The sequence below is a fragment of the Podarcis melisellensis genome, assembly GCF_964234715.1.
Source record: "Podarcis melisellensis genome assembly, chromosome: 12".
Lineage (NCBI taxonomy): Eukaryota > Metazoa > Chordata > Lepidosauria > Squamata > Lacertidae > Podarcis > Podarcis melisellensis.
The window spans coordinates 59111699-59138910 of NC_138544.1; the positions used below are offsets into that span (position 1 = coordinate 59111699).

The window sequence follows — 27212 nt, forward strand, 5'->3', positions numbered from 1 at the left end:
CGAAGCACCTCGTCATCAAGAAACATATACGGACCAACCATCTTTTGAGCCATGGTCTGAGGACCTCACTACCCTGGCTATATTTAAACACATCTCTTATCAGAATCACTTTCTCTTCCTTCCTCCCTTCTCTTTCTTTTGAAATTGAAATTGAAATACTTTACACTTGTATACAGTGAGATTACACGAGCACCCCCTCACTCAGCTCTCTTAGTCTTAATTCCCCTCGTTTACCCACCAAACCCGAAAGTCAGTTGCCCTGTTGTTCTCTTTTCATTCAGCAGCCTAACGGATAGAAGCTGTTCTTTACCCTGTTGGCGCGACTATTCTTGCTTCTATATCTTCTGCCCGAGGGCAGGAGATCAAGAAAGTGTTGGCCAGGGCGTGAATCATCCCGGAGAATTTTCCTCACCAGCGGATTCACGGGACAGCCCATAATATCTTGTGCTGTATCCACCACCCTCTGTAGGCACCTCCTATCTGTTGATGTCAAACCAGCGTCCCACACCGTGATGCAGTAGGAAAGGACACTTTCTATTGTGGACCGGTAGAAGGAGATCATCAGATGTTGATTGACATCGTTCTTCCGCAAGACTCTGGGGAGATGGAGTCTCTGTGGGGCTTTCTTAACCACCTGGGTTGTGTTGATTTTCCCAGTAAGGCCTTCACTGAGATAAACTCCTAGGACTTTAAAGGAAGAGACTCTCTCTCTCCACACAGCGGGGCTAGTTCTCCTCTCTTCCTCCGAAAGTCCAACACCATCTCCTTTGTCTTGCTGGTATTAAGGTGCAAGTTGTTCCCTAGGCACCATGTCTTTCTCTTTCTCTTTCTCCATTGAAAGGTGGTAGACTCTCCTTCCTTAGAAGCTTATAAGCAGAGCTTAAGTGGCTGCTTAAGCCGAGATTCCTAAATTGCAGCGGGTTGGGTCCCTTCCATGATTCTATGCAATACAGATGTCCTACAGCTGTTACTCAACTAAACCCATAAGATCAACAGTCTTAGATACAGACGCACAGAGTCCCGAAAGCATCATTTGCCAACCTGGTGCCCTCCAGGCATTCTGAACTACAACTCCTGCCAGAGTGCGCTGACTGGGGCTGACGGCAGCTGCCTCCCAAAACATCTGGAGGGCACCATGTTGGCAAAAGCTGCCCTGTGGGCCCAGGATCCTAGCCCCGCAGTGCTGTAGGGACTTCGTTCCCCCCACTCCACCCTCTTGAACCGGGGGTTAGAGCGCCGGACTGGGCCGAGTGGCTCCTCTCAGCCCAGCCTACCTCGCAGGGCTGTTGTTGGGGGAGTAAATGAGGAGGGAGAGAAGTGACCGGGGACGCCACCTTGAGTTCCTTGGAGAATAAACAAATGAGACAGACCATGTGGGTCTTGCACCTTTAGGTCAGGCATGGTGCTCGTGGAAGAGGCCTCGTGGTAGTCGTGCCACCTCACGCCGTCCAGGCTGAACCGCAGGAAGAAGCTGGTCACGTAAGCATCAGAGGATCCGGCCCCCTGCACTACCACCCCTGAGGGAAGGCAATTTTATAATGGTATCAAAATAAATAAATGATGTATTACATGAAATCAATCAGTAGGCATAAGACTCATACCCTTAGTCTACGCTACCTGATCATCAGTCTACATGCACCCTTTGATATTAGAAAACAGGTACAACAGCTTGACCTGCATTCAACTGGGCTGGGCTGCAGGCTGCATCCCCCATGCAACCAGTCCATGCAGAATGTAGGCACCCAGTACATAGAAAGGAGCAAACGGGTGATATTTTAGGGAGCAGGCTAATTGTTGAACTGAAATACAATTAAGAAGTAGTATATTAATAGTGAAATAATTGCATATTAAGCTCTAACTTAAAAGGATTTCTTATTCATAACAAACTTAGTAATGCAAACACATTGGCATTTGGCAAGAACGAAAGTTCCTTTAGAAACACCATTTACAAAGACTCATCGTCTAGTCTCTAGAAACTTCCTATAACATGAAATAATAACAGGTGTAAATATACGATGCAAAGTACTAATAATTATAAATAGCAGAATGTAGGCACCCTATATATAGAAAAGAGCAAACCAGGGATATTTGAGGGAGAAGGCTAGCAGGCGGGGCCCAGGACTTACAGCCGACACAACACACAAACACTGTTGCTGGATGTATGCTTTATTTTATTTGTTTGTTATCTTATAGTTTGGAAATGTACCTCCAGTTTTCTTTCCTTTAAATTTTTTTGGGACCCGCAAGAGAGTGGGGCCCTAAACTATAGCTTGTTTAGCTTATACCTCATGTTGTGTCTGCTTCAGGTTGCATGTTTTTGTCTTGTGTCCCACGGCAACCCAGAAGTACCAGAACGGGTTGCTTCCGGGTTTCGCTGCTCGCACATGCGCAAAGCACTAAACCACGCTGCATGCATGCGCAGACACGGCACCTCTGGATGCGAACGCTTCGAGTTGCGGATGTGCCTCCAGGACGGATTACGTCCGCAACTCAAGGTTCCACTGTACGTAAATCTGGCACGGCCCCCACCCAACCTCAGCCGGCTCTCCTGCGAGCTTCCTTCCAGAGCGAGGGGAGCACCCACCTGTCAGGTTCCTGGGTTCCCCCAGATCCACGTGCAGGAAGGGTGGCCGGGAGAGCAGCTCAGGGTAGACGTCTGCGGGGGGAGCCCAGCCCTGGAGGTCGGCGCTGGGCAGGACGCGGTTGAGGCGGGCGGCGTGAGCCGGGTTCTCCGGCTGCTGTGAGGAAGCCGTGAAGCTGGCGTCCGGCAGAGAGGCAATGCCCAGCGGGCCGTAGCAGAGGTCTGGGGGGTGGCACAGAAGGGAGGTGGGGGGGTCAGGAGAGCGCCTGGCATCGTGGAAACACATCACACCCAGCGTTCGAAACTCCCGTCATTCTAGGCGCATTTTGCGCCAGGGAATTTCATTAGTGTGAGGAGTTTCTGAGCTCCGGGAGCCTAAGATTTCAGATTGAAACTGCAGAGCGGAAGGAAAGGAGGACCTTTTTCTGCCTCCCCACTTCCAGCTACTCTCTGAGGAAGAGACCCCCTTAAGAATATTAAGGGGGTGGGCAGGGACTAGACCCTGTGAAAAATGAACAAAATATTTTAGCTGCTGTTCATTCATTTCCTGCATTGTATTATTGTTATTTAAAAAGCACCCTTAGACATTCCGTTGTGGTGCCCATAACCTAAAGGTGTCATTTAGCTCCCATATCTCAGTTTCCAACACTGATCACATCTCTTTTAAGGGTCCACTTTGATTGGAAAAGCCTTTCTGGATGAGCTCATCAGCTGCTCCAGCTTTCCCTCCCTCCCTCCCTCCCTCCCTCCCTTTCTCTCTCTTGTTCCATAAAATTTACACACCACTTGATCATGAAAAACAACAACTCTCCAAAAAGCCGGGCACAGAGAGAATAAAACAATAAAATGATCCATAAATACAACACGTATTCAAACAATAATATCATAAATAAAATAGAAACAGATTTTAAAAGACAACAATTTTCTGTGATAAAGTGTGGCAGGACCCGAACTTTGGGACTCCCCAAGTCAGAGGCCTGCATTTACCCAGGTGCAAGGAACGATGCGCGCATAGTCTCACCTCCGAGAGGGGGCATTGGGAAGGTGTTGAAGGGCAAGGCTGTGGTCAAGGCAGCCGGGCTGGCCACGGTGGGTCCCAGGGGTCCCAGGGCTGGCACAGTTGGCAGAGCCGTCCGGTTCTCACCTGCATAGGAAGGAAACAGGAGGGGTGGGGCAGATTCTGGCGTGACGCCCTGGGCCACCACCAAACACGAGACCCTGGGGGACTTCCGGGTCGGCGCCATCGCCGAATGGCGGGCTCCCTCCGAGCTCCGGAGGGAGCCTGCTCGGCAGGGGCTGGGTCCTACCGCACCGGCGATGCGGGGACCCTCAAAAACCACGGCCAGAGTGAGGCCGTGGACATGGAGACTCGGCTGGCACCGTTAGCGCCATCCCGGCTCGTGAAGAGCCTTTTTAAAGGCTACGGATCGGGCGCCGGGGAGAAGCGTGGTGCTTTGAGTTCTCTGCTATCCCTGCCGAGCGCAGCCGCAAGCCATCCGGCGGAGAGCGCTGGCTTCTTCTATTGAAAATCTGGACCTAAAAGAACCCGTGAGTAATTGGACTATGGATTAAAAAAAAGAGGGATAAATTTTTAAAAATCTGGAGCGAACGGGGGAGGTGGAAAAAAGGAAGTCAGCCTACCCCTCAATTGTAGAAGAGCTAAAACAAAGGATTTAACGACTAAGATCGAGCGTATCTTTATCTTCAGGAATTGGCAACTTTGCGAGGGAAAATTATAAGACTGTGCTGGAGGAGAAAAGTGGAATTTGTATCAAAAAAAACAACCCCCCCCGAATCCCTGGAGCGATCCGTGAAACTACCTGGGAAAGAGCATCGGGAGTTTTGACAGCTGTCAAAGGCTGTCAAAATGGAAGAATAAAGCAGAGACTTCGTTTTGAGGACTTTGCCGGTTAAATTGTATATAAATTGTTTCAAATAAGGATTTATAAACTAGTTGGACTAATGGATTTGATTTGGAAGGGAACTCAGTTACTGCGATCCACCTAGAGGAGCTGAGCGACACTGCATGTGTTTTTTTCAGGAAACCTGAACAGTTGTAACTTTTAATCTCCTGGGAACTGCAGAAATGGAACATTGTTTTGTCTACAGAGGGCTACAAACTACAGGAAACAATGGACTTTTCAGTTGGAAAACGAAAGGGACATGACGCTTTGCTTCTGAACAACAAGCCTCTGCAGAAAATAAGAAGGTCATGGAAAAAGAACATTTTTGCGGGAAAATAGGGAAATAGAAGGAAGAGAGAGAATGACAAGAATATGGAAACATCATGAACTGGACAGAGTTGGGAACATTTGGGACATCCAGATTTGACAAGCTTATGGAAATTAAATGGGAGTTTTTTACTCCTGGATAGAAAAATCTGGAGAGAAAAAAATGGGCCCCTTTTTGAGACAGACTCCTTCCAAGATTGGACATTTGTAATTAAATATGACTGGCAAACTACTAGAGGGATATGGATGAAGCGGGTAGGAACTTCAGGAAGACACTAGGAGGAAGGGATAGAAGGAACACAACAGAGAAAGGGGGGAGGGAAATTTGGAATCCAAAGGCTGTAAAAATATTTTCTATCTTTATATCTTTTTTTCTTTCTTTATAAAATTTTGAAAGGGGGAACTCGTGGAAGGGAAAAAATCGATCTTAGGGGATGGGAATTTGGAAAAATTGGGTTATTGATGCTAAGTGAGTTATGGGATAAAAACTTGTTGAACTTAATTGCTTATTCGGAAGATTTGGAACACAACTGGGGGTGGGAAGGGGAAGTCCTGGTTTTGGTTTTGGAAGAAAGTGTATGAATTGGATCTAATTTGTTTTTAATTTGGAAAACCTTAATAAAAATTATATTAAAAAAAACAAACACGAGACCCTGGGGGTAACTAGGGTTTTGAGCTGGGTGTTACGGAAAAATCTGGGTGCGAGGCTGCTCTGCCACCCAGCTCGTCGGACTAAGTCTGCGGGTCCCTGCGGAGGAAAATGAGCTCAGCCGGGCACAGGAGCAAACTGCAGAAGATCCAAGTTTATTGTGCAACAGGTTCAAGGCGAGATTGAACCGCGAGAAAGGGGTGACATGAACTTTTGAAACTTCCCTCCATGCCCCAGAATACAGTGCAAAACACATCCCAGTTCCATCATGAATACATTAAGAAGAGGTTGGGTTACACAGAATTAACATATGGAGGAGGGAGGGGGGAATATGCAGAACTGGAGATATGCACAGATATGCGCTTCCTGAGTGGCCGGTGATGAGAAGACAATGGTCCATGTACTGGCATTGCCTGGAGGAAAGGCTTGGCAGAGTGATTTGACAGGATTAGGGTCTTGACACCTCGCTTGCGGGATTATGGAGGACAGGGGAGGTGTCATGGAGTCCTAGAGAAATTGAGCAAATTGGCACATTGATTTTCTATGAATTTTATAGATTTTAGTCCCTTTTGACATTGACAATTGAAAATAAATGGATATATTGTAGCGAAGTAGAAGGTGAAGAAGACATGCCCCCCCCCCTCCGTATCATGGGGAATTCTGTTTAATCTGCTTGTTACCTCAATACTCCTGTGAGTGCTGCATTGTAGGGGGTTGGAGAATTAATAATAATAATAATAATAATAATAATAATAATAATAATAATAATTATACCCTGCCCATCTGGCTGGGTTTCCCCAGCCACACTGGGTGGCTCCCAGCAGAATACCTCGGGTTACAGTCGCTTCAGGTTGTGTTTTTTTGTGTTACGGACCACCATAACCTGGAAGTACCGGAACGGGTTACTTCTGGGTTTTGGTGGTTGTGCATGCGCAGAAGTGTTGAATCTCAACCTGCGCGTGTGCAGACCTGCCACTGTGGGTTGCAAATGCACTTCCCGCACGGATCACGTTCGCAACCCGAGCGTCCACTGTATTACCATATTTTTCCGTGTATAAGACTAGGTTTCCCCCCTAAAAAATAATGTCAAAAATTAGGGGCTGTCTTATATATGGGGTTATCTCCCCCCATTTTCTTAAACCTGAGTCCCCAAAAATAGTGGGCGTCTTATACATGGGGGCGTCTTATAGAAGGAAAAAGACTGTAATAAAAATAAAAAAGCAATAAAACATCAGACAATAAAACTTCCCTAAACAGGGCTGCCTTCCAACGCTACAATTCCAGGATGCTACGAAATATTTGGGAATTTGAATATTTGGGAAGATTTGAACATAGCGTCCCCAAAGTTCAAAAAACAAGGAATAAGATTCCCAAGGGGCAAGATAAGGAAACAGGGCTCGTCCCCCATGATTAGCGGCAATTGGAGCATTGCAGGGGGTTGACCTACTTAGTTGTGATTCCTGAATTGCAGGGGGTTGGACTAGATGACCGCTGGGGAGCCCTCCCAACCCTGCAATTCTAGGATTCTGTGATTCATCGGAGGCTTTTAAGCAGAGGTTGGCTATCCACCTGTCAGGGGTTCTTGAGCTGTGAATCCTGCATCTAGAGTTCTAAAACCTATTCCTCATTCGGTGCAGCAAATAATTCACAATCCCAGTGTATATAAACGCACAGGCCTGGGGAGAAAACTGAAATTGCAGAGTCTGTCCGATGTGGGGTGGGAGGAGACGTGCAGGGTCTCTGCCCCCTTTCCCTGCCACCCTGGAGGGCTCACCTGCATCCACACAGTAGCAGCAGGCGTCTCCTCGGCCCTCGACCAGGACTCGGCCCTGAAGGACAGAGGAATGCGCATCAGTGAGGAAGTCAGCGCATGCTCAGAGACACCCTTGCGCCCTGGTGCACAGGAAGAGGAGGGGACGTGCCAGACTCACCTCAGGACAGGCCACTGTGCTGTAGGGGCAATACTGGGAGCACTGGACGGTCAGGTTGGGCAGGCATTGGCACACCTGGCACTGCCCCGAGCGCCAGCGGTCGCCAATAGCATGCGCCCGGCCGTGGTGCTCGCACTCTTCGCACGGATCTGTCTGACACCTGCAAAGGTGGAGGGAGGGGCTGCAGGAGATCATGGCTGGTGGATTCCTACCAGGGCCCCCCATGTAAGTGGGGAAAGGCAGCCGGGCAACCTCCCCCCCCCCACGAGAAAGAGCAGACAAATCAGTTTTTTCTTTGTTTGGCTTTTGCTGGTTGGCTGCAGCTGATTGAGGCAGAAACCAGGCAGGCAGGCAAGAGAGAGAGATCATGGATTAGAAATGTTCTCCAAGGAGAATGACAGATTTGTGATGTCCAAACTTTTTTCAAAGAGGGCCAGATTTGATGAAGTGAAGGGCCATGAGGGCCGACCAAAGTTGTTGAATTTTTTTTAGGATTGAAGTTGTCTGCTTTTTTTAAGGATTGAAGTCATTCTGCTTTATTTATGAAAGATATTTATATACCACCATATCTATCTCTCTCTCTCTCTCTCTCTCTCTCTATATATATATATATATGAGGCTCACAGCAATAACATCTTTAAAAAACCACATAAGAAATACCGCAAAAACATGATGAACCATTGAGGGAAAATAAACCCTCCATTACGGGAGAGAAAAGTTTTCAGCTTCAGCTTCTGGTGAGAAAGGAGCACCTCGTGGGGCCTCCAAGCGATGCGCTGGCTCTGTGTGGCTCACCTGCGGGCTTTGCGGTAGATGCCTCGGCACTGGCGGCCGTTGCCGTGCTTGCTGGGGTTGTTGGGGCTGCGGAAAGACCACTGGATGCTCTGCACCCCGCAGGGACCCAGGCACTCGCCCCAGGGCGACCAGGAGGACCAGCCGCAATTCACTGGCAAGGCAAGGGAAAGCGGGGAGGAAGCGTTAACAATAAGGAGAGGGACACTGGCCGGCACATCTGCACACCTGCAGCTCCCCACTTGTCTTCCCAGATGTTGTTGAATTATTATAATATATAGAACGATTGCCGATTAAAGTTGTCTCCCGCCCTCGCTCATCGCAAGAGCCCAAGTATTTTGGACAAGCTCAATGGCGGTGGCAGGGCCAAGTGGGGCACCTGTGGGGTGCTGCCCCACAGGATTCGGCTGCCCCAGGTGGCTGCTTCAGTGCGTCCCCTGGGCAGGCTGGCCTTGTGGGTGGAACAAGGTGTGCCCCCCCCCAAGAAGGTTTTGTGGGATGTAACATCACTGAAGCAGTCAAGTACAACATTTCCTGTTTGCCTAGAGTGGACACACAGGGGATGTTGCTCCAGCCAGGAGGACTTCCTGTCACACCTGGTCTGGAGCATCCTCCCCCTGCATGTGACCAGGTAGGTGGGCGTGACCCTGGCAGACCCCATAAAGGGGCCGGTCATGCAGCCATCTTCCTCTCACTCCTCTTTTGACTTTCTTGATGCCTTTTGCTGTCTGCTGACTCTCAGCCAGCAGCACATGGGCTCATTCCTCACAGAGGATGAACCCACACTTTTCTCAGTACAGTGGTACCTTGGTTCTCAAACTCCAAATACCTGGAAGTAAGTGTTCCGGTTTTTGAACATTTTTTGGAAGCCAGACATCCGATGCAGCTGTTGGCTATGGGTGTCTGCACCAATCAGAAGCTGCAGCTTGGTTTTTGAACATTTCAGAAGTCACATAGACTTACGGAACTGATTAAGTCTGGCGCTTTCGTTTTTGCTATTTATTTTGTGTTTTTGTTTTTTAGGTTTTTCAATTAATTTGTTTTTGTGACTATGTGGAGCCCTGTTCAGCTACTGACTGATTGATTTATTGTGTGACTGTGGAAATGGATAAAAGCCCCCCGTCCAAACAATGACTATCATCAGTGCAGGTAAGGTTTATTTTTTTTTAATCATCTACAATACTGTCTTATTTATTTTATAGTACAGTACATTGATTATTGCTTTCATTTTATGGATCAATGGTCTCGTTAGGTAGCAAAATTCATGTGAAATTGCTCGTTAGGTTGTCTTTAAAAGTCTGGAACGGATTAAATCGTTTTACATTCCTTTCTATGGGAAAGTGCACCTTGGTTTCAGAACGCTTTGGTTTTGGAACGGACTTCCATAACACATTAAGTTTGAGAACCAAGGTACCACTGTAACTGTAACTACAAGATAAAGCCTGCCTTCAGGACCAAACTGTGAACTGAATGTAAGTAAACATTATCTTTACTTTGAAAAGAAGACAGTTGTGTCATTATTGCTTTTAAGAGGGAACTAAAGGGGAAATTTACCAGGAACAATCCAATCTGGACAAGCCAGACTGGATTGCTTAACTCAAATGGTTCTGACAAATCCATCAACTTGCTTCCTGCAATGTGCAAGGGAATGTACCCTGCTACTAGCTCACTTGCATGAGTGGGGAAGGATAATATTTAATCAATATATCCTCTCCTACTATCCTCAATGTTCCCACAGGTTTGAGCCTGGGGGACCACCGGATTGTGGGGGGCACCGCCTGGGGCATCTAGCAATGCAGGGAGAGGGGCCGAGCTCACCTGTGCACTCCGGATTCTGCCGGCAGCGCTTCATCTGACCGTCCTGGCAAGTACAGATGCGGCAATTGACCTTCACCAGCTGGCCGGGCCAGTAGCGGATGCCCTCCACCTGGCAGGGGCACTCTCGGGGGCGCACACACTGCTGATCGCTGTCCAGGACCAGTCCGTCGGGGCACCAGCACCCTGAGCAGGAGAGAGAGAGAGAGAAGGCGGGGGAACGGAGGAAGGGAGTGTAATAATAAAATTTAAGGTCTTATATATATAATAAATGTTCATAAATGTACCAACACAGGTCAGCACAGGAAGACCGACCTGAAACCATTTTGACTCCCAAACTGACCCAATGTTTTCTCTGCAAGGAGGGAGGGGGTGAGGGAGCCTCCCCATTGTCTCAGGAATTGGGTAATCACCATCTCAAAGGAATGGCCAGACTACCAGAAAAGGCAATCAGATAAGGCATTATCAGATAACCTGGCAGACAGGAAAAACAGCAACATTCAAATTTCTGTTGTAGACCACCTTTTCTGCATTGTAGGTACAGTCATACCTCGGGTTGAAGTAGCTTCGGGATAAGTATTTTCTGGTTGCACACTGCGGCAATCCAGAAGTGACGGAGCGCGTTACTTCCAGGTTTCGCCACTCACGCATGCGTGGTCAGAATGACGTCACGCGCATGCGCAGAAGAGGCAAATTGCGACCCAGGCACACGCAGACGTGTGGACGCGGGTTGCGTTTGCTTCTGGATGCGAACAGGGCTCTGGAACGGATCCCGTTCGCATACAGAGGCCCCACTGTATGATGTTTGGGGGGGGTGGTCTTGAGCTCCAGGGCAGGGAATTTAAAATGTCTATTTAAGGGCGGGCACACCTGGGTTCTGGGTCCTCCTCCTTTCCTGTGTGTGAGGGGAGCACCCTGTTGCAACAGATCAATAAAGATCAGGCTTACTAGCTGCTTTGCTTCTCAATATCCTCTGGATTAAGTTTGAGAACCAAGGTACCACTACACCGCAGTTTGGTTTGGCTTGCATACCGGTTGAGAAAGTGTGAATGGGGTTCGCTCTTGAACTGGAACTAAACCGTATCCCCCCCCCCACTGCCAGCCCCCTTTCCCTGCCCCTCCCCCGCTCACCTGGCCTGCAGGGCCGGTCCTTCCTGCACCGCGTGCGGCTGGAGAGCTCGGCGCAGGAGGTGGGGCAAGGCGCACACTTCCGGCTGATCAGCTCCCCGGGGCAGGTGGAGGCGTTGGCACAATCTTCCCGTTGGCACAGCTCTGCAGAGGGCAAAGGGGAGCAGAGAGGGCTGCTCGGGGCACTGCCAGTTCGGCCACGTAAGACCCCCCCCCCCACCAAAAACACCATGGTCCACAGAAGGCTGAGGAAGAAGCAGGTCTCTTGGGAATTATAGGGGTAGAACTACCTAAATTGTATAGACATTTTTTCACGTATGCGACCACAGCGGCAAGAACGCCACTTGCCCCAAAATGGAAAGAAGCAGAAGTCCCAGCAAAGGAAGAATGGATCCCAAAACTTATGGAATATGCAGAAATGGCGAAACTTACCAGAAGAAATCAAGATAACTTTGCATAAAAGAACGGAAATGGTTTGTTGAATATTTACAGATAAACTGCAAACGGATAAAAACATTGACAGGATTATTGTCATAACCTGCAGCTACGTAAGAGAATATATATAAAGAAGATAAATAAATAAGTTAATTTGGATATGCAGAAGATATTAAAAATAAAACTGAAGAACCGCAGAAAGAGGGGGAAGGAAGCCGAGTTTTAAAACGTCAAAATGATTGTAAAATCAGTGAAATGTATATATCTGAAAAGTCTTTTTTTTTTTTAAGAGGAAGAAGCAGCTCCACTCCCTTCTCCTATGATGCCATAGGATGCTTGGAGGGCCATCTGTCCGGGATGCTTTAGCTGAGATTCCTGCCTTGCAAGGGGTTGGACTAGAAGACCTCTGGGGGACCCCTTCCAATTCTACGATTCTACGATGTCTCACCCAGCATTATCCTCCCTCTGCCCGCTCCCCAGACTGACTCACCGATCTCGATGGAGCTGGTCAAAGCCTCTGGCATCTCTGTGCAGTGGCGACCCCCGTTCTGGGAGGGCAGGCACTCTCGCCGCCGGACCACAACGCCACGGCAGTCCTGGGTGCAGTTGGACCACGTCGCCCATTCGCTCCACACGCCGTCCACTGCACGGAAGGGAGAAGCGAAAGCGTCAGGGCAGGGGGGGGGGCAGAGAAACGGACCTTGCAGGCAGTGGGGGGGGGGATTTCCAGCAAAGGAAATCCTGGTATGCAGAGAAGGGCAAGCGAGGTGATCAAAGGAAATTGAGCCTGATGAGGAATGGTTGAAGGAGCTGGGTAGGTTTAGAATGGAAAAGAGGAGGCTGAGAGGAGATAGCAGAACCGTCTTCAAATATCTCAAAAGCTGTCAAATGGAAGAGGCAGCATACTTGTTTCCTCCAGATCCGGAGGGTAGGACTCGAACCCATGGATTTAATTGACAAGAAAGGCAATTCCGACTAAACATTGGGGATAATCAAGATGATGGATTATGCCAAAATGGCAAAATGGACAGGGAGAATCAGAAACCAAGGAGATAATAAATTTATTAAGGAATGGGAAAATTTTATAGATTATCTTAAAGATCACTGTACAGTTAAAAATGTTAGCAGAATTAATATAGCACTTGTAAGGTAATCATTCTGTGGTTACAAATGGAAATTTGAATATATATATATTTTTAAAAGATTTTTATTAAGTTTTTCAAAAGTTATACAAAAACAAAACAAGACAATAATAAAAAACAAACAGAGAAAACAAGACAAAAGAGAAAAACAAGTATAATTTCATTCCCTTTTTTTCTTATACTTTACTTTCCCGACTTCCCCATACCTCTCCTCTCTGTATTCCTATTCCTATTTTATTAATTCAGCAAATCCTTTCCCTTAATTTCGTTTAGTTTTTAACCCTTCTTTTCTTACTATTTATCCAATCCGGCTGGAAACCACATGTTTTCTAAACCAACGTCATTCTAGCATTCATTAATTTTGCAATATTTCTTGAGATAGTCCTTAAATTTCTTCCAATCTTCGTCCACTGTCTCTCTCCCCGGAAAATTTGAATATAAATTTGGGTAATGTTATAAGATGCAGTATACTGTATAATGTAGTGCTATGGAAATCACGGGGGAGCGGAGGGAAGTCTTAATTTGGGGCTCAAAGAATAGGGGTCATCTTATACATGGGGGTGTCTTATACACAGAAAAATGTGGTGTGTCTAAACCACAGAGCCCAGGGCTTGCCGATCGGAAGGTCGGAGGTTCGAATCCCCGTGACGGGGTGAGCTCCCGTTGCTCGGTCCCTGCTCCTGCCAACCTAGCAGTTCGAAAGCATGTCAAAGTGCAAGTAGATAAATAGGTACTTCTCTGGCGGGAAGGTAAACGGCGTTTCCATGTGCTGCTCTGGTTCGCCAGAAGCGGCTTAGTCCTGCTGGCCTCATGACCCGGAAGCTGCACGCCGGCTCCCTCAGCCAGTAAAGCGAGATGAGCGCCGCAACCCCAGAGTTGTCCGTGACTGGACTTAACTGTCAGGGGTCCTTTACCATTACCTTTACCATATATATATATATATATATGCACACACACACAGTGGTACCTCTGGTTGCAAACGGGATCTGTTCCGGAGGCCTGTTCGCAACACGAGCAGAACACAACCCGCGGGTCGCAATTCACCGCTTCTGCACATGCACGTGATATCATTTTGCGTGTCTGCGCATGCGCAAGCAGCAAAACCCAGAAGTAACCCTTTCCTGTACTATTGGGTCACCGCGGGATGCAACCTGAAAATGCTCTACCTGAAGCAAAAGTAGAATCATAGAATCATAGAGTTGGAAGAGACCACAAGGGCCATCGAGTCCAACCCCCTGCCAAGCAGGAAACACCATCAGAGCACTCCTGACATATGGTTGTCAAGCCTCTGCTTAAAGACCTCCAAAGAAGGAGACTCCACCACACTCCTTGGCAGCAAATTCCACTGTCAAACAGCTCTTACTGTCAGGAAGGTCTTCCTAATGTTTAGGTGGAATCTTCTTTCTTGTAGTTTGGAACCATTGCTCCGTGTCCGCTTCTCTGGAGCAGCAGAAAACAACCTTTCTCCCTCCTCTATGTGACATCCTTTTATATATTTGAACATGGCTATCATATCACCCCTTAACCTCCTCTTCTCCAGGCTAAACATGCCCAGCTCCCTTAGCCGTTCCTCATAAGGCATCGTTTCCAGGCCTTTGACCATTTTGGTTGCCCTCCTCTGGACACGTTCCAGTTTGTCAGTGTCCTTCTTGAACTGTGGTGCCCAGAACTGGACACAGTACTCCAGGTGAGGTCTGACCAGAGCAGAATACAGTGGCACTATTACTTCCCTTGATCTAGATGCAATACTCCTGTTGATGCAGCCCAGAATTGCATTGGCTTTTTTAGCTGCCGCGTCACACTGTTGGCTCATGTCAAGTTTGTGGTCAACCAAGACTCCTAGATCCTTTTCACATGTACTGCTCTCAAGCCAGGTGTCACCCATCTTGTATTTGTGCCTCTCATTTTTTTTGCCCAAGTGCAATACTTTTTACATTTCTCCCTGTTAAAATTCATCTTGTTTGTTTTGGCCCAGTTCTCTAATCTGTCAAGGTCGTTTTGAAGTGTGATCCTGTCCTCTGGGGTGTTAGCCACCCCTCCCAGTTTGGTGTCATCTGCAAATTTGATCAGGATGCCCTTGAGTCCATCATCCAAGTCGTTGATAAAGATGTTGAATAAGACCGGGCCCAAGACAGAACTCTGTGGCACCCCACTAGTCACTCTTCTAACATGAGGTATGACTGTATGACCATGAAAAATGGGCAGCATCTGGCTGAAAGCACCCATTCCAGAGGCCTCCCCTTTCCTTGTCTATGAGCCACTTCTCCCCTGGTTCAGCGCCAAGGACCCCTGCAGTTGCCCATAGATCCCTCCTCTGCTCCCCCCCCTTTCTGCTCCCGCTGTCCTCCCTCCTACCCCCCAACCGTTCTCACCTGGGCAGGCCACCGCGAAGCACTGCTGGGCCTGGGCTTCCTCTCCCAGACAGTGCCGAAGGACGTCATCCGCCCGCCGGGTGCAGGACCTCCGGCGCACTTGCAGCCCTGTCCCGCAGGAGCGGCTGCATGAGCTCCAGGGGGCCCAGGGGCTCCAGAGGCCGCAGTCCCGCTCGTCCGAGGGCAGCCAGCTGGAGGACTCCGTGCCGTCGGCGCAGTCGGCCAGGCCGTTGCACACCTGGGGGGCAGGGGGGGAGAGAGCAGGGGGTCACTCGGGGCTCCTCCAGACGCCTTCCAAATTCAGCATCTGCCCGCACAAATGTTGCCTGGAGGCCTGGTCTTCACTGAAGATTCATTCCGATATTTATGATGGTGGTGATGAATTCCATCTATATCCCCACCTCTCCTCCAAGGAGCTCAAGGCAGCACATGTGGTTCACTTCCCCCCATTTTGTGAATCATTTTTTGGGGTGGGGTGTTATTGGGTTATTGTTTTTATTTTGATTTTATATATTGTGATTTTTTTCCCTGTGAACCACCCTGAGACCTCAGGTATAGGGTTCAATAAATAAATAAATTAAATAAGTAGCCCAAAACAGTAGGAGGTCAAAGCTTGAGGTCTGTTACATCCTTCAACCACTAGTCTCTCTTTCTATGGAAAAGAACCCAAACAAAATCTGTGGGTCTCACATAATAATAATAATAATAATAATAATAATAATAATAATAATAATTTAATTTATATACCACCCTTTATCTAAAGATCCCATGGCACTGTACAGCATTAAGAACACGCATCAATAATAAAATCATAGTAAAAATCATAATAACACACAGCATAATACAAAAATAATTCTTGTAGTCCCTGCCCCCTATAGATTATTTAATGGCCAAAGGCCTGGGTAAAAAGGAATGTTTTTGCCTGGCACCTAAAGACATGTAATGTAATGAAGGCGCCAGGTGAGCCTTCCTGGGGAGAGCATTCCATAAGTGGGGAGCCACCATGGAAAAGGCCCTATTCTTGTGTTGCCACCCTCCGGACCTCTTGGCAAAAGGGGGGCATAAAGAGGGTCCTCGGATGAGCACAAAATGTGGGGAGAGGCAGTCCTTAAGGTATCGCAGTCCTGAGCTGTTGGTTCTTTCCCGAAATATTTGAGATCCCTTTTGCATATGGGAAAGTGAACTGGGTGGCTGGACAGGACCAGGGCTTAGGGTAGTGTGAAATGAGACCTTTTAGGGTGGTTGTGGGGGGAAGAACATCTGCGCAGGGGAGATGGCCCCCAATCTCACCTGTTTAAAGGCAATGCAGGCGCCATCCCCACAGGAGTACTCCGTACAGGGTCCCGCTGTCTGGTTCCTTTCGCCGGGACGGACCACATGGCTCTCTGTGTGGGTCAGAAGGAAAAGCCGTGAGCATCACAGGAGGGCCAGCAGAGGAGGAGGAGACCCCAGCCGTCCCCAGCCCATTGGGGGGCAGAAGAAGCCTTCCTTGGCTCTCATCAGCAGCCGCCCCCACAAGACCCACCAGGAGACCCTTGGTCAGCTCCTTGGGAAGTGCAACATCATCTGCGTCGTGTAAGGACATCTGCAGAACCTGCCGGATCTTGTCCAGAATCCTGGACCCACCAGACCAGACTCTGAGCTGAAGCCCAGGCAAAGGACCCAATCTGCGCCGGATTGACGTATAAGCTAAACAAGCTACAGCTTAGGGCCCCACTCTCTTGGGGGCCCACAAAAAATTTAAAGGAAAAAAACACACCTGGATGTACATTTCCAAAATACAAAATAAAAAAACCAATAAAATAAAACCTACATACAGCAGCAGTGTTTTGTGTTGTGTAGGCTCCTGTGATGTAAGACATGGGTAGGCAACCTAAGGGCCAGGGGCTGGATGCGGCCCAATCGCCCTCTCAATCTGGCCCGCGGATTGTCCAGGAATCAGCGTGTTTTTACATGAGTAGAATGTGCGCTTTTATTTAAAATTCATCTCTGGGTTATTTCTGGGGCAGAGGAATTCGTTCATTTCCCCCCACAAAATATAGTTCAGCCCACCACATGATCTGAGGGACAGTGGACCGGCCCCCTCCTGAAAATGTTTGCTGACCCCTGATGTAAGTCATGGCCTGCTCACCTGCTCCCTAAAATATCCCTGGTTTGCTCATTTCTATATATAGGGTGCCTACATTCTGCATGTTCCAAAGGCTTGAGATACCTATTAGGTCCATAAATGACCATATAGCGTATATTCAACACAAAAAAACAGTGGCAGTTTGTTGCTGACAAAGGACAGCTGGACATCTAAAGGGCTCCATTTCCTTCAGTAGCTTAGGGCCTCATCAAACCTAAATCTGGCCCTGGACCCTATCCCAACACCGCACTTCCAATTTGTGATTCCTAGGGACTGATCTTCAGAGACAAGTCATCTCCGATTATGAAGGTGCAACATCAGCCCTGGAAAACCGTGTGATCCTTCCACACAGTTGCGTATGAAAATAACCTCCACACACGCGTGACGTCCAGCGGGCAGGATAAATAGGGCTTGGCTTGTTTGTTTCGTCACTATTTTGTTAATGTTGGTAATATTGTTTTATAGACATTAATGCTGTCATTCTTTGGGAATCCTATAACATGATTTTTGGTGTAACTGTGATGCTTATTTTTGTTTTGTTTTGTTAATAGCGTTACACAGATGGTAATTGTTTCGTTTGCGATTGTTTCACTGATCATTTCTTAAGTATTCTATGCGATTTATGCTGTATTCATGATGTTTCGTTCTGTTTTATTTATCTTTTGCTTGTAAGCTGCTTTGGGATTTATTTGAATAAAAAGCAGCATAGAAATAGAAAACAAACAAAGAAAGAAACAAATAAAATGAAAGCCACTTGAGCTGGGCATGCAGTTGTGTCTGCTCATTCACTCCTTGCTTTGGATTTTGCAACCCTGGAAATACATTTGCCAGAAACAGAAGGGGAGGGGGGGCAGCAAAGTGAGAGACATCGAAGACAACAAATTGGGGAAGGGGAGGGAGGACTGGGAATTGCTTAACACACCCAGGCCCCTCCCACACTCCCAGAAACCTCTGCCTGAACGTCTTCGAACGGCTTCTCATGAGGACTAGAAGCTTGCTTTCAAAACTGGATCGATTTTTACGCAGAGGGTAAAGCCCCTCTTCTCCTTCCTGGCCAGGGAAGGGAGCAAGAGTCTCAAATCTGGGCAAGGGATATCGTGAGAGGGTCCTTTTTCACCCCCTTCCATTCCAGCCGCCCGCCAGGCGAGGGCCACCAGAGGCTCCTTACCGCAGGCCATCTCGTCCTCTCCCTGGGGGCAGTCTGGGGAGCCGTCACACACCCGGGAAACATTGATGCACATGCGGTTGTCGCAGATGAAGAAGCCCGGGCAGGGTGGGATCTGCGTGGAGCCTGTGCCAGGAAAGAGAAAGGAGGGTTACTCCCAGGGAGACAGGACCAGTGACGAGATGGGCACCTGAGATGCCCCCACAGGTCCCCTTGGGGAGGCTGAGGGTGGTTCCTCATTTTCCCCACCTTACAGCCCCCTTCTCCACATTTCCACACTGAAACTGAATTGAAATTGAAATCCTTTATTGTCACTTGTACAACTTGTATGCAGTGAGATTACACGAGCACCCCCCACTCAGCTCTCTTAGTCTTAATTCCCCTCGTTTACTGACCCATACCCACCAAACCCAAAAGTCAGTTGCCCTGTTGTTCTCTTTTCATTCAGCGGCCTAACGGCCCAGGGATAGAAGCTGTTCTTCACCCTGTTGGTGCGACTAATCAGGCATCTATATCTTCTGCCTGAGGGCAGGAGATCAAGTAAGTGCCGGCCAGGGTGTGAATCATGCCTGAGAATTTTCCTCACTCTCCTGAGGCAACGTTCTTCTGCGATGTCATCCAGTGGATTCACGGGACAGCCCGTAATATCTTGTGCCGTATTCACCACCCTCTGTAGGCACTTCCTAGCAGTTGATGTCAAACCAGGGTCCCACACCGTGATGCAGTATGAAAGGACACTTTCTATTGTTCTCTAGTCTGACCCCGGCCACGCAGGAATCGTCCACCCCGCCCTTCTCGTCATCTGCAGAGAGCCCCGGTCGTGGGGTCAGGATCTGCTCACCGCAGGTGTCGACGCTTTCGTCCGAGTGGTCCTGGCAGTGGGGGGCGCCGTCGCACAGCCGGCTGTAGTGGATGCACTCGGCCCCATGGGCACAGGGGAACTGGTCCAGACCGCAGGTGCGGTTGCACTGGAGCTCGTCGCTGGCGTCCAGGCAGTCGGCTTCGTTGTCGCACACCCAGCCGCGTGGCTGGCACTCCCCGCTGTGGCAGTGGAACTCGTAGCGGCCGCAGGGTGGCGCTGCGGGGAGGGCAGGACGAGAGAGAGGGAGAAGGGGAGAGAGAAGGAAAGAGGTCAAGGCGTCCAGAGCAAGGCTCCAGATGGAGGCAGCCACCTCGGGCAGCAGAAGCCCAAGGGCAGCTGTCGCATGGGTACCCCGCCACTTTCACCTCTGAAATCTCATGAGATCTCACAAGATCTGCTGTTATTGCAGCCCCTTTGCAAGGACCACCAAGCAACCCAAATAGCAGAGACTTCAGTGCAGGGAGATGACACATTCCCATTTCACCCCTGCTTGGGAGAAAAATTATCCCCAAGGATCCTGTCAGGAACTGGCTGGACACGGGAGATTGGAGGCTGGCTTGGATCAGTGATCCAAGGGATCAGTGATCTGGGGGAGCCTGTAACAGCCAGGAGACGAGAGTCAGAGTCAGGAGAGTGAGAGCAGGATTGGAAGGTGAAGCACAGGTGCAGGAAGAGGGGGAGAGAGGTGTCAGGATGCTGTAGAGCCCAGGGCTTCCCTGTGCCTCCTCCTGCTGCCCCCACCTCTCCTGCCCCACTGTCTCCCAGGACCAGAAGAGGAGTGAAGAGGGAAGAGCAGATGCAGCTTGCACACAGGCTTAGTCTTTGCCTGCTCATGCCAGCTTGGGTGCGGAAGATGCACAAGCTGAGGTCGAGGCCTCTCTGTTGCAGCAACGACCTCAGTGGGTAACTGAGAGATGTAGGACTGGTGGACATGCTTCTCTCAAAATTGAAAGAGCTCTTGGGAACTCTAGATCAAAACATGGGGGCTGACGACAGCTGTGTTAGAGCAGCCTTGGCCCTTCCCACTAGGCAGTGCTACTCAGCACCGGGAAGGAGCTCTCAGTTTCTGGGTTTCATGGAGCCTGCTTACCCAGAGTCCTGTTCACGGGGGACAGGTGAGTCACAGGAAGACTGGGGGGCACGGTGGCTGCCGGAGGTGTGGTCGGGGGCGCCGGGCAGTGCGGTGGCTTCTCATCAGCGCCTTCGGCACAGTCGCGCATGCCGTCGCACACCTGGGAGCGGCTCACGCAAGCGCCATCCGGACAAGGTAGCTGCCCAGGGGCACATGTCACACGGCCTGTGGGGGGGGGGAGGGTACGGTGAAGACCAGCCCACCATTCGCTCATTCTACTGCCTTCCTTCAGTCCTCAGGAGGCTTAGTTTGGTCAGAATCGAGTCTACCCTTCCAGAGTTAATGCTAAACACATCGCTTCTGGTCAATGAGCACCAGAGCTGCCAGAGGGCTGTGGAAATTTGTGTTCCAGGCTTTTTAGACTTGTCTACCCATGTACTATCTGAAACGTGGACCACTTATAAACGCCATCTCCATCTCCTCGAAAGATTCCATCAATGGTGTCTCCGGAAAAATTTACACATCACCTGGGAAGACAGGCGAACTAATATCAGTGTACTGGAAGAAGCAAAGATCGCCAGTGTCGAAGCAATGATTCTTCAATATCAACTTCGTTGGACTGGTCATGTCGTGCAGATGCCTGATTATTGTCTTCCAAAACAACTACTCTATTCTGAACTTGGAAATTATGGAAAGCATAATACTAGTGGTCAACAAAAGAGGTTGAAAGACTGTCTCAGTAGTATAAAGACAGACAATTGGGAAACACTGGCCTGCGAGCGCTCCAGTTGGAGAACAGCCTTTACCAAAGGTGTCCTGGGCTTTGAAGACACTCAAACTCAGGACACAAGGGAGAAACGTGCTAAGAGGAAGGCACGCTTGGCAAATCCACACCATGATCAACTCCCGCCTGGAAACCTATGTCCCCACTGTGGAAGGAGGTGTGGATCCAGAATTGGCCACATTGTTAAAACCGTGTTTATGGAAGACAATCCTACCTGAAACCCAAGGTGCACATTGGTTGCTAGATGTGAAATATGTTGGCCCTATTTTCAGCTCCCCCACCCACTAAAGAGGACCTAAATGGCTCCACTCAGCCTCCATAGTTGGAGGCTGCAACGCTGCTGACTGCCAGTTGCTGGAAACTTCAAGAAGGTAGCTTTCGTATTTTATCTGTGTTGTTTTTAATTTGTGTGAGTCCGGAAAAAAGGTGGGATATTAATAATCCATCAATCGATCGCAAACCGCTTTCAGCTTTTTAAAAAACAATCAAGCAATGCACACGTTTTGTGAAATAAATATCAAGCGGTCAATAGCGCTTGTTCCATAACACCCATCGGAGTGACAGTTCAGATCAATTACTGGTAGGTAGCCATGTTGGTTGAAACAAAATAAAAAAAAAATCCTTCCGGTAGCACCTTAGAGACCAACTGAGTTTGTTATTGGTATGAGCTTTCATGTGCATGAACACTTCTTCAGATACACAGTGTGCATGCACACGAAAGCTCATACCAATAACAAACTTAGTTGGTCTCTAAGGTGCTACCAGAAGGAATTTTTTAAATTTTAATTCAGATCATGAAACTGAAAATAATCAGGCCGGATATGGTGGGGGAAGATTTGGAGGGAAGGAAAGGCAAACCCTAAGCCTGCAAGAAACATCTGAATTGCATTGGTTGTCTTGATAAACCTGGATTGTGGGTCGGCGCTGCTGGAAAGCCCCCCAAGATTACCAAAGACACTTGATAGGACCTTATAAATCTTCAATGCACCACATCAAAACGTTCGGGGTCCACCTAGCGCAGCATTCCCTGCACGGACTGGCAGTGGCTCTCCAGGGTTTGGGGGTCCAGGGGTCTCTCCCAGCCCTAACTGGAGGGGACATTGGGTGTGTGTGGACGGGAGCTGGGACATTCTGGATGCCAAGCAGCTGCCCCACCACCGACCTGGGGGGGATGACCGCTCTCACCTGGGCAGAAAGCTTCATCCATTCCGGCGGGACAGTCCTGCTTCCCGTCACAAAGTAGAGCTTGGGGCAGGCACTGGCCGTTGGGGCACTGGAACTCCCCAGCCTGACACACGCAGCCGCTCTCGTCGCTGAAGTCTCCACAGTCGTCGTGCCGGTCACAGCGGTGGAGGTACGGCAAGCAGCGCCCCATTGCGCAGCGGAACTCGCTCGGCCCACAGGGGGGCCCACAGCCTGAGAAGGGGTTGTTTCATGGTTTATTATTATTTCTGCGATTTACATGCCACCCTTTATCCGAAGAGGTACAACATTAAAAGCATAATTTACATAGCATAATAAGAAAAGACAAATTAAAAAAATCACAGGTAAAAATCCCGCCCCCACACCCAACACACTTTTAAAAGGCCATGGATTGTCTAATGGCTGAAGGCCTGGTTAAAGAGGAACATTTTTGCCTGGAGCCTAAAGGTATATAATGAAGTCACCAGGCAAGCCTCCCTGGGGAGAGCGTTCCATAGACGGGGAGCCACTGCAGAAAAGGCCCCGTTCTCGAGTTGCCACTCTGCAGACCTCATGAAAGAGGCACACGGAAAAGGGCCTTTGATGATGAACGCAGATTTCGGGTTGGTTTATATGGGGAGAGGCAGTGCTTGAGGCATTGCGGTCCTGAGCCGTTTAAGGCTTTATAGGTCAAAACCAACACTTTGAATTGGGCCCAGAAGCTTATTGGCAGGCCAGGATCAGTGCAATATGCTCAAACAGTCTTGCTCCAGTGAGCAACCTGGCCACCAAATTCTGCACCAACTGAAGTTTCTAAACAGTCTTCAGAGGCAGCCCCACGCATCACACGGTGGGGTAATCTATCCTAGAGGTCAACAGAGCATCAACAATGGAAGTTAGGCTGCCCTTGTCCAGACAGGGGTGCAGCTGATGGAAGGCGCTCCGGGCCACTGAGGCCACCTGAGCCTTGAGCGACAGCAAAGGATCCAGCAATATCCCCGGGTTATGTACCAGCTCCTTAAGAAGGAGTGTAACCCAGCTCAGAGCAGGCGACCTCCCAGCCATCTCATCTGGGGAACCACCCACTTATCTGGTTGAGAGAGGACACACTAGGACCTCTGTGGGCTGCCAAACTCCACCAAGCACCCACAAAATATGCCAAACTCCACCACAATCGCTGCCTCCAAACCTCCTTTCTCAAACTCCAACTCTCCACTGGCCTCAAGGATCAGTGCAAAAGCTTGTGGGGTTGCTAGCCTTTCCCTTTTGGTGCCATTTTTGCAGCTTTCCTGCTCTTTTCAGGCCGTTTTTGCCCTTTCTGCAGTTTAAATCAATTTACTTAATTATTTCCCGGCACCTCACATATACAAGAATCGAACATGTCTAAGTGGAGAGACACCTGTATACCCATTTTTATGCACACTTTACTTCAGACAGAATTCCACTTGCCCCCAGGTCAGCTGGTAATCTCTCCCTGTGCCCCCACTGCATTTCAGCTACTCTGAGTGCCGGGTGCCTCCCCTTGTCTTGCGCTCACCCGCCTCGTCAGAATGATCCGCAAAGCCGCAGTCCAGCTCCCCATCGCAGAGATGCTCGCGGGGGATGCAACGCCCGTTGGCGCAGCGGAACTCCTGCAGGGCACAGGCGGGCAGCGGGCAGTCCCTCTCGTCCGAGCCGTCCAAACAGTCTGCAGTTCCGTCACAGCGGTATCCCCAGGGCACACACTGCCCGCTGGCGCACTGGTACTGGTGAGGGGCGCAGCTCAAGGTGCAGAACTCGTCCGAGCCGTCCCCGCAGTCGTCCTCGTTGTCGCATGCCCAGGCACCGGGCACGCAGCGCCCGCCTGTGTGGCAGGCAAATTCTGTCTCGGCGCAGCGGGGCGACGTGGCGCAAGGTTCTTGGGGGGCGACGCACTGCCACAAGCCGGCCTCACAGGAGCTGTGGAAGGGAGAAGTGTCAGAACAGCAGGATGGGTGTGAGGTGGGCACTGGGGCCGTCTGAGGCTCAGGGCAGTGCCACGAGGAGAGGTCATGGCACGACAGCTACAGCCATTCCTGGACAGGGAAAAGTTGGCCACAGTAGTTCGCGCATTGCTTACTTCAGGACTGGGCTGCTACAATGTGCTCTTTGCGGGGCTTCTTTTCCAAAATTTATTTACACAGATCTAAATGAAATATATACAGTGGTACCTCTAGTTGCAAACAGAATCTGTTCTGGAGGTCCAGCCATATCCCGAAGTTTTCGCAGCCAAAGGACCACTTCTGCGCATGAGCAAAACACTTCCGGGTTTGCCGCTTTCACAACCTAATGTTTACGTTACCCGAGGGTAATATAACCCGAGGTTCCACTGTATATCAGAGCAGTTTACTGTATATCAGAGCACTGTACCCCCCAGGGTACAGTGCAGAATGAACATCGTGTTGCACTTGTAAAGGTAAAAAAGGTAAAGGAAACCCCAGATGGTTAAGTCCAGTCAAAGGCGACCATGGGGTTGCGGCGCTCATCTCGCGTTCAGGCCGAGGGAGCCAGCGTTTGTGCACAGACAGCTTTCCGGGTCATGGGGCCAGCAAGACTAAAGCGCTTCTGGTGCAACGGAACACCGTGGTGGAAAGCAGAGCGCATGGAAACACCGTTTACCTTCTCGCTGGAGCAGTACCTATTTATCTACTTGCGCTGGCGTGCTTTCGAACTGCTAGGTTGGCAGGAGCCGGGACCGAGCAACGGGAGCTCACCCTGTTGCGGGGCTTCGAACCGCCGACCTTGTGATTGGCAAGCCCAAGAGGCTTGGTGGTTTAGACCACAGCGCCCCCCGCGTCCTGCTCTTTACACCCCCCTGTAAAAGTGTTGCGGGTCTGAGCAGTCTTAGGTGCATTCATTGGTAGGTAGACAATTCCTTTACGGACTTACCAGTTCCTGCATTCCTGCATCACCAGGGCTCCCAGTGGGAACAGAGTGCCCTCCCAGTAGCAAGGGCACTCGGAGGGGTCGATGCAGCGGCCGCCTGGCAGGGAAGGAACAGCAGAATATCAGGAGAGCCCTGCTGGATCAGGCCAATAGCCCATCGAGTCCGGCAGTCTCTTCTCACTGTGGCTGGCCCCAAGTTTGAATCCCACAGGCAGGACCAGAGCACAAGAGCAACGCGCTCTTCTCCAGCAAGCATGACTGCCTCCAAGCGTGGGGGGCAGAGCACAGCTGCCATGGCTGGTAGCCCTCCTTAGCCCTCTCCTCCCTGGGCAGAGCTCTTTGGCGGATCTCATCACTTGCAGGAGCGCTGACAGGTTGCTGCAGGAATGGCGGAGAGGCATTTCAGTTTGTACCCAGCTGGATAGCCTAGTGGGTAGAGCACGAGACTTGTAGCCTCAGGGTCGTGGGTTTGAGCCCCACGATGGGCAAAAGATTCCTGCATTGCAGGGGGTTGGACTAGATGACCCTCGGGGTCCCTTCCAACTCTAGGATTCTAGGATTCTCATCCATCCATCCAGGGACTTCTCATCATGGCTGATGACCAGGGAGGACGGCAGTAGCTGCCCAGAGATGGAAGGATGATAAAGTTCCAACCAGAGAAGAATGGATAATCAAGATGATGGATGATGCCAAAATGGCAAAACTGACAGGGAAAATCAGAAACCAATAAGATAATGAATTTAATAAAGAATGGGGAGGAAAAATATAGATTATCTTAAAGAACACAGTTAGAAACGTTAGCAGGATTAACAGAACACTTGTAATAATTCTATGGTTATAAAGGGAAATTTTAATACAATTTGGATAATATTATAGGATGCAGTATAAAATGAAGTACTATGGAAACCACAGGAGGGTGGAGGGAAGTCCGCAGATCCAGGGAATCCTAGATACGTATAAAACTGACTATAAAAACACGTAGATTTGAATGTAAACGATATTTGTAAAAACTATATATATATATATATATGCAGGTTTTGGTGTCCTCGGGTGTCTTCCCGTGTAAAAGTTGGGGTGTCTAGGCGACGTTTCGACGAGGTCTCACTCGTCATCTTCAGGCTGGTGCTTTCGGCTTCTTGTTACTGGAACAGAGCAGGATCTCAGTGTTTGAGTTCCTATAAATACTGTTGAGGGGGTGTGGTGTATAGCCTCCAATGTTCTGGGCAGAGAGGAAGTTCCCAGGCTAGTGTGCCTTTTCTTCTTTTGTTCCTTAATTACTTGAGGGATATCTTGAGTGATTTCTTGAGTGATATCCTGAGTACCACTTAGGTGGGTCATTAGGTGTGGATTAGTTGCTAAAGTCTTTGTGTCTTGACCTCTTGAACTTTGTGAAGAGTTTTTCTGAGAAGATGGTTGTACTGCACTTAGTTGTGCTCTGGCTTGGCTTCGTGTATAGGGGCGAGCTGTGGTTTTGTGGCCTGTGTCAGCCAGATCTGTGTAGGGATTGCAGGGGGGTGCAGCATCCGGAGGTGCCACCATGGTTTGGCTACTGGATGGTGTCTGTAATTTATCTGTGGAGAGGGTCTGGGTTTGGGTCTGGTGTGGTTGATTGGTGATGGCGTTCTGTGTGCCTCTGGATCTGGTGTCAGTTTTTGTGGGGAGGGCTAATTTCCAGATGTCTGGCAAGCGGGATGTGTCGTCACGCTTGTTCATGTTGTGAGGGTGTTTCTCTATCTCGATGGCTTCCATGATTATTCTCTTGTGGTGATGTTCCATGTTAAAGAGCAATTTGGAATCTGCAAAATTAATTTCGTGTCCTGTTTCTTTCATGTGTTGGAAAAGAGAGGAAGTTTTTTCTTCTTTTTTGACGGCATTCTTGTGTTCTGCGATACGTGCATTTATTCGTCTGTTTGTTTGTCCAATGTACGTGGCTGGGCAGACTTTGCAGGGTATTTCATAGACCCCTTGGTTTTCCAACTGGATTTTATCCTTGGGGTTTCTGAGGATATTGGCTATTTTTTGGTTGGTGCAAAAGGCTG

At 49.3% G+C, this 27212-nt stretch overlaps 1 protein-coding gene across 1 annotated transcript in view; it reads right to left on the reverse strand.

Annotated features, from left to right (window-relative positions):
* LOC309381023 (SCO-spondin-like) overlaps window positions 1-27212 on the reverse strand; it is a 166556-nt gene that overhangs the window by 102094 nt on the left and 37250 nt on the right. The window contains exons 26-42 of the mRNA XM_081931321.1: window positions 25177-25270; window positions 23807-24207; window positions 22273-22503; window positions 20322-20528; window positions 19211-19447; window positions 18373-18495; window positions 16367-16461; window positions 15077-15314; window positions 12053-12205; window positions 11131-11271; window positions 10003-10185; window positions 8188-8338; window positions 7393-7552; window positions 7236-7290; window positions 3603-3725; window positions 2585-2803; window positions 1387-1517 (exon numbers count right to left, since the gene is read on the reverse strand). Of these exons, the coding sequence (XP_081787447.1) occupies window positions 1387-1517; window positions 2585-2803; window positions 3603-3725; window positions 7236-7290; window positions 7393-7552; window positions 8188-8338; window positions 10003-10185; window positions 11131-11271; window positions 12053-12205; window positions 15077-15314; window positions 16367-16461; window positions 18373-18495; window positions 19211-19447; window positions 20322-20528; window positions 22273-22503; window positions 23807-24207; window positions 25177-25270 (2942 nt within the window). The remainder of the gene's footprint in view (window positions 1-1386; window positions 1518-2584; window positions 2804-3602; window positions 3726-7235; window positions 7291-7392; window positions 7553-8187; window positions 8339-10002; window positions 10186-11130; window positions 11272-12052; window positions 12206-15076; window positions 15315-16366; window positions 16462-18372; window positions 18496-19210; window positions 19448-20321; window positions 20529-22272; window positions 22504-23806; window positions 24208-25176; window positions 25271-27212) is intronic.